The 5,100-nt window shown below is 37.5% G+C and overlaps 1 protein-coding gene across 3 annotated transcripts in view; it reads right to left on the bottom strand.

The window, feature by feature from the left end:
* Positions 1–4,958, bottom strand: part of LOC107748127 (amyloid beta A4 protein-like) — an 18,287-nt gene extending 13,329 nt beyond the window's left edge. For 2 of the 3 annotated variants that reach the window (XM_016562787.1, XM_016562788.1), the window contains exon 1: positions 4,651–4,958. In XM_016562787.1, the coding sequence (XP_016418273.1) occupies positions 4,651–4,713 (63 nt within the window). In that variant the 5' untranslated portion in view covers positions 4,714–4,958. The remainder of the gene's footprint in view (positions 1–4,650) is intronic. The other variant, XM_016562789.1, reaches the window with a different exon arrangement.
* Between the last annotated feature and the right edge of the window lie 142 nt (positions 4,959–5,100).

Below are 5,100 nucleotides of genomic sequence, written 5' to 3'. Positions count from 1 at the left end.
TGATAACTAAGGTGGGGTTGTTTTTCTCCATACTAAGCCATACCCCCAGTGTATCACACAGTGTTGACTATATATATGGTCTCACACATTATTTGAACACTGAAGATTGTGCGTTACTAAAAAGTAGTGCTGTCAAACGTTGCTAAATAATAGCCAAAATAAAAGTTTTTGTTTATGTAATATATGTGTGTGTCCTGTGTACATTTATTATGTATATATAAATACACACACATACAGGATATATTTTAAAAACATTTACATGTATTTACATATATTTATATTTGTATAATTTATATTATATATACATATATTTAATATAGAAATATAAAATTTTTCTTAAATATATACATGCACGTGTGTGTAATAAATATACACAGTACACACACATATATATTATGTAAACAAAAACTTTTATTCTGGATCATCTTTTATTCGCGATTAATCGTTTGACAGCACTACTAAAAAGTGAATTATCAAACTAATTTAATTCTTTCTGACTAAAATATAAAACTACATGCTGAGAGCTCAATATAAAATGGGAAACAACTCAACTGGTAAAAAAAACTCTCTACATCTGACAAATGCTTGTATACAAATATTAATCTGTTTTAGAGCCACAATGCCAGTTACATAATGTACAATATAAAACACTACATATCTCTTCACTTCAGAACTAAAAGCCTTAAATACAATCTAATCTCTTGAAGTGGATGGGAAGATATTTAAATATAAGAAAGAAAGGGATAAATATATGAGAAAGAAGTACGAGTTTGGGGTAAAAGAGTTTTTAAGGTCCTGAAAATTAGTGGAAGACTAAAGAAAAACATATTCAGAAGACATTCAATTCATAAACTAAGTCAGTGAGAAAGAGAGAGAGTGAGAGAGAGACAGGGAGAACAACGGCGGTCCTCTTTTGTATGTCTTTGGCCTGGCCTCGACCCAGTGTGTCACAAAGGTTCCTTAAAACCAGACCCACCCAGTCTGTTCAACTGAGCGCGAGGAATTATGGGACTGTTGTGTTTTCCCCCTTTTGTCCTGAATAACAACCAGTGGAAGTGCTGCTACAGCCAGCTGTCTAAAATATGCATCTGTCCCATTAGACTGATAGATAGATAGATAGATAGATAGATAGATAGGTAGATAGGTAGGTAGATAGGTAGGTAGATAATTTTTTCTATATTTAGGGTAACAAAAACTTTTATTCTGGATCATCTTTTATTCGCGATTAATCGTTTGACAGCACTACTAAAAAGTGAATTATCAAACTAATTTAATTCTTTCTGACTAAAATATAAAACTACATGCTGAGAGCTCAATATAAAATGGGAAACAACTCAACTGGTAAAAAAAACTCTCTACATCTGACAAATGCTTGTATACAAATATTAATCTGTTTTAGAGCCACAATGCCAGTTACATAATGTACAATATAAAACACTACATATCTCTTCACTTCAGAACTAAAAGCCTTAAATACAATCTAATCTCTTGAAGTGGATGGGAAGATATTTAAATATAAGAAAGAAAGGGATAAATATATGAGAAAGAAGTACGAGTTTGGGGTAAAAGAGTTTTTAAGGGCCTGAAAATTAGTGGAAGACTAAAGAAAAACATATTCAGAAGACATTCAATTCATAAACTAAGTCAGTGAGAAAGAGAGAGAGTGAGAGAGAGACAGGGAGAACAACGGCGGTCCTCTTTTGTATGTCTTTGGCCTGGCCTCGACCCAGTGTGTCACAAAGGTTCCTTAAAACCAGACCCACCCAGTCTGTTCAACTGAGCGCGAGGAATTATGGGACTGTTGTGTTTTCCCCCTTTTGTCCTGAATAACAACCAGTGGAAGTGCTGCTACAGCCAGCTGTCTAAAATATGCATCTCTCCCATTAGACTGATAGATAGATAGATAGATAGATAGATAGATAGATAGGTAGATAGGTAGATAGGTAGGTAGATAGGTAGATTCTGTCTAGGGATATTTTTTCTATATTTAGGGTTACAGTGCAATAAAGCATCCCTCTGCTGCAGGGCAATTTAAAACAGAATACTGTAATTATGCTGGCCGCAGTACAGTAGTTAGCTCTTTAGGAAAACCATGTGTTAGACACAAAATGGTCTTAACTTCGGCAATGAGCTGTATATCAGCTATAGATCGGTTTACATGTGCTGTTTAGATGGGATTATGACCATTTTGCTGTCAATGTGTGATATATGAAATGCTTTAATATTGACACAGCCGCTGAACCATTCGCGAAAGCTAATCATCTGCGAATATCAATCTCAGCCAGGTTGTCATAGCAGCTCAGGATCCACATTAGTGCATCTATCAAAATGAAATGTGCAGCTTTCAAGAGCCATTCAGCTCTGGCTTCATTTTTAAGGTTGTCAAAATCAATGAGCTAGTTTTTGTACTTGCACTCAAAGACATAATTTAAAACCGACCATGTTTACATGTTCCACTGACATTTCCCAGTCAAACAAAGGAAGCCCTTTTTTAGATGGAGGCTGACTGAAAACAGATTTACTAATTATAGGCAAACTAAGCATGGGAGCTTTCAGGCAAAACAGCTTGTTCATGGATATGGTGACCAGTAAAGAGGTGACAACACAAACTCTCAAAGCTTGTTTTGGCACACTAAATACAAATGACACCTTTAATGAAAAAATCTTGAGGGTCTTATTTCTTGCAGCAGTCAGTGTGCAAATTATATAGTGACTTACAAGGGGTCATTTTTTAGGAAACTCAGATGTTGCCTACCACAATAAGCCACACTTTTTTTACTCAGTTTTGATGATCCCTTCAGTATAATTGACATGAATTTAGTCAATGTGTAGGAATTAAGTAGCAGATGACCTCAAAGCTAACACACATGGACTAAGACCCACATATATATGATTTCATACAGTTGTTGTGATATTATTGACATGTTAATCAATAATAATAATGTGGAAAAACAATTACAGTACCTATTTATTTTAATTATACATTATCTAATACCGATCTGAGCAGACAAAGCTTGAGCAGTGTCCCAATTTTTGGTTCCCAGAATGGGAACATTAGTTCATGGTTGCTAAAAATGACACCTAAGAAGAACCTTCCTATAACGTTACAAATTGGTCGCCCACAAAATAACCAGAGGGGAATCATATGCTAAGATCAGGTAACTTCATAAAACAGGATAGTAACCTCATTTTCTTTGTGAGGGCCTGTTTGATACGATGTAAAAAATACACAGATTGGCATTGGAACTTTCATGGTAACTGAAACAATAATGTTGAAATGTTTCTAATATTGACCTATATTTTACAGACTTTAAGATATTCCCTCCTACATTATGTTTACCTCAGAGGGATTCAATATGGGGGTGGCACACCTAAACGCCCTGATTCTTATTTGCACCCTGATATTGGTATCACATAGGCATATGCCATATTGAACACTAACACCACAAGTATATGTAGGCCTATATTATGGAAATGCAGTATAGAATTACATATCTCTATTATTTGTTTAAACGTACCAGGTGTCAATAAAGAAACGTGCAAAAACATGCAAGTACCAACATAAAAATAATCTGTGCATGCAACGCATAAACCGCTTCTGTTTGTGGGCGCGAGAAACAGGTTAAATCCATCCAGAGCAGATCTTTGCCTTTACCCCGTATGGATAAAAAAATGAAACGCCGCAGTTCACTGACGCCATCTTGCTTCGGTCAACTAACATCTTTTTGTAATATTCCTTAAAAAATCTCTCCACCATGAACCAGTCCCACAGCATTTACGCATTTTAACAATCATCCCCACATAGCAAAACAAATCCCATCATAAACACTCGTGTAAATATTAGATGCGCAAAGGCGCCGCAGAGAGAATGATTTTCCTCTGATGCTCGAATGGTTAAGGAGGGCCGCCGGATTGCTGTCACAGCATTTATTCGCCCAAAATGGAGCACTGCAATCGTGCAAACCAGCAGTATGGTTTATGTTTCTTTATTTTGTGTATATATTGCAAGTGATGAGGGATTGCGTTCTTTAATACATGCCTCGTTGACAAAGAGCTGTCAGTCACGGTTTACATGATTTCACCAGCCGCATCTGCATGACACGAGTTCATGTCCTCTTACCCACATTTGTTTGTTCAAACATAAAAACTTAACGGGTACAGCAACGTACAACCGCCATATCAGCATTTTCCACCGTGCAATTCTTTATCAGCACGTCCTTCGAATGTGAATCTGATGTTTTTTTATGAAGGTGAGCAGATGACTCCCAAATATAAAAACAAGTTAATGCTTTCCTATAAAGATGCCAGAATGATGCACGTCTTTTCTCAATGATATGTATCACTTTCTCAAGCTCGCCTGTTATGTTATGCCTAATATTAGTGTAAATCGAGCGATCCTGCTGCACCAGTAGCCTCCACCCAACACTTTTTTATTGATTTAAAACAATGATGGCAAAGAAAACCCATTGCATTAGAAAGAACCATGATCCTGCTGGAATACGCCACTGACAATCCCGCAGCGCTCAAAATGTCTGTCTGCATCCGTGTCATGCTCTCGCTTTGCGTTTTCCCCCACTTCGCTCCCAGGCCGTCCTTTAAAGTATGGAGGAGAATCAAGCTCCTTCTCCATTACACAATCACTATTCTTACCTCGATGGCGAGCGACAGAGTCGTCAGCATTAACAGCAGGAATACCGTACGGTCCATACCCATGGCCGTGTTCCCAAATGTAGCACGTCCTGATGGATGAACGTCCTGAGCGGATCAGGGTTTTTCTGTGGCGATTTTCAGTTCCGTGCTCCCCTATCGCCTGTGCTGGTTGTGCTTTGTGAGAATGCGCGACTGCACACAGCTGCTCCAGTCAAAGTCAGCTGACCACACGTCTGGAGAGTGTGCAAGAGAAGTGGAGTTGTAGATCGAAGGCGGTCAGTGAGGAAACCGCAGAATTGAACCGATACATCAAAACACTGGAATGAATAAACAGCAAGCAAGCAGGGGACAACCGCAAAGCCGTTTTAAACAACAGTATAGCAGTATTTTAGTGTAACACCTTTTTATAGCTATAGAAATAATAATAATTATTATTCTATGGGGGGGATA

Source organism: Sinocyclocheilus rhinocerous, unplaced genomic scaffold (assembly GCF_001515625.1).
Source record: "Sinocyclocheilus rhinocerous isolate Xijiao unplaced genomic scaffold, SAMN03320098_v1.1 scaffold289, whole genome shotgun sequence".
Taxonomy (NCBI): Eukaryota; Metazoa; Chordata; class Actinopteri; order Cypriniformes; family Cyprinidae; genus Sinocyclocheilus; species Sinocyclocheilus rhinocerous.
The sequence above is the reverse complement of the archived record's forward strand: the minus strand, read 5'-3'. Positions and strand labels throughout refer to the sequence as shown.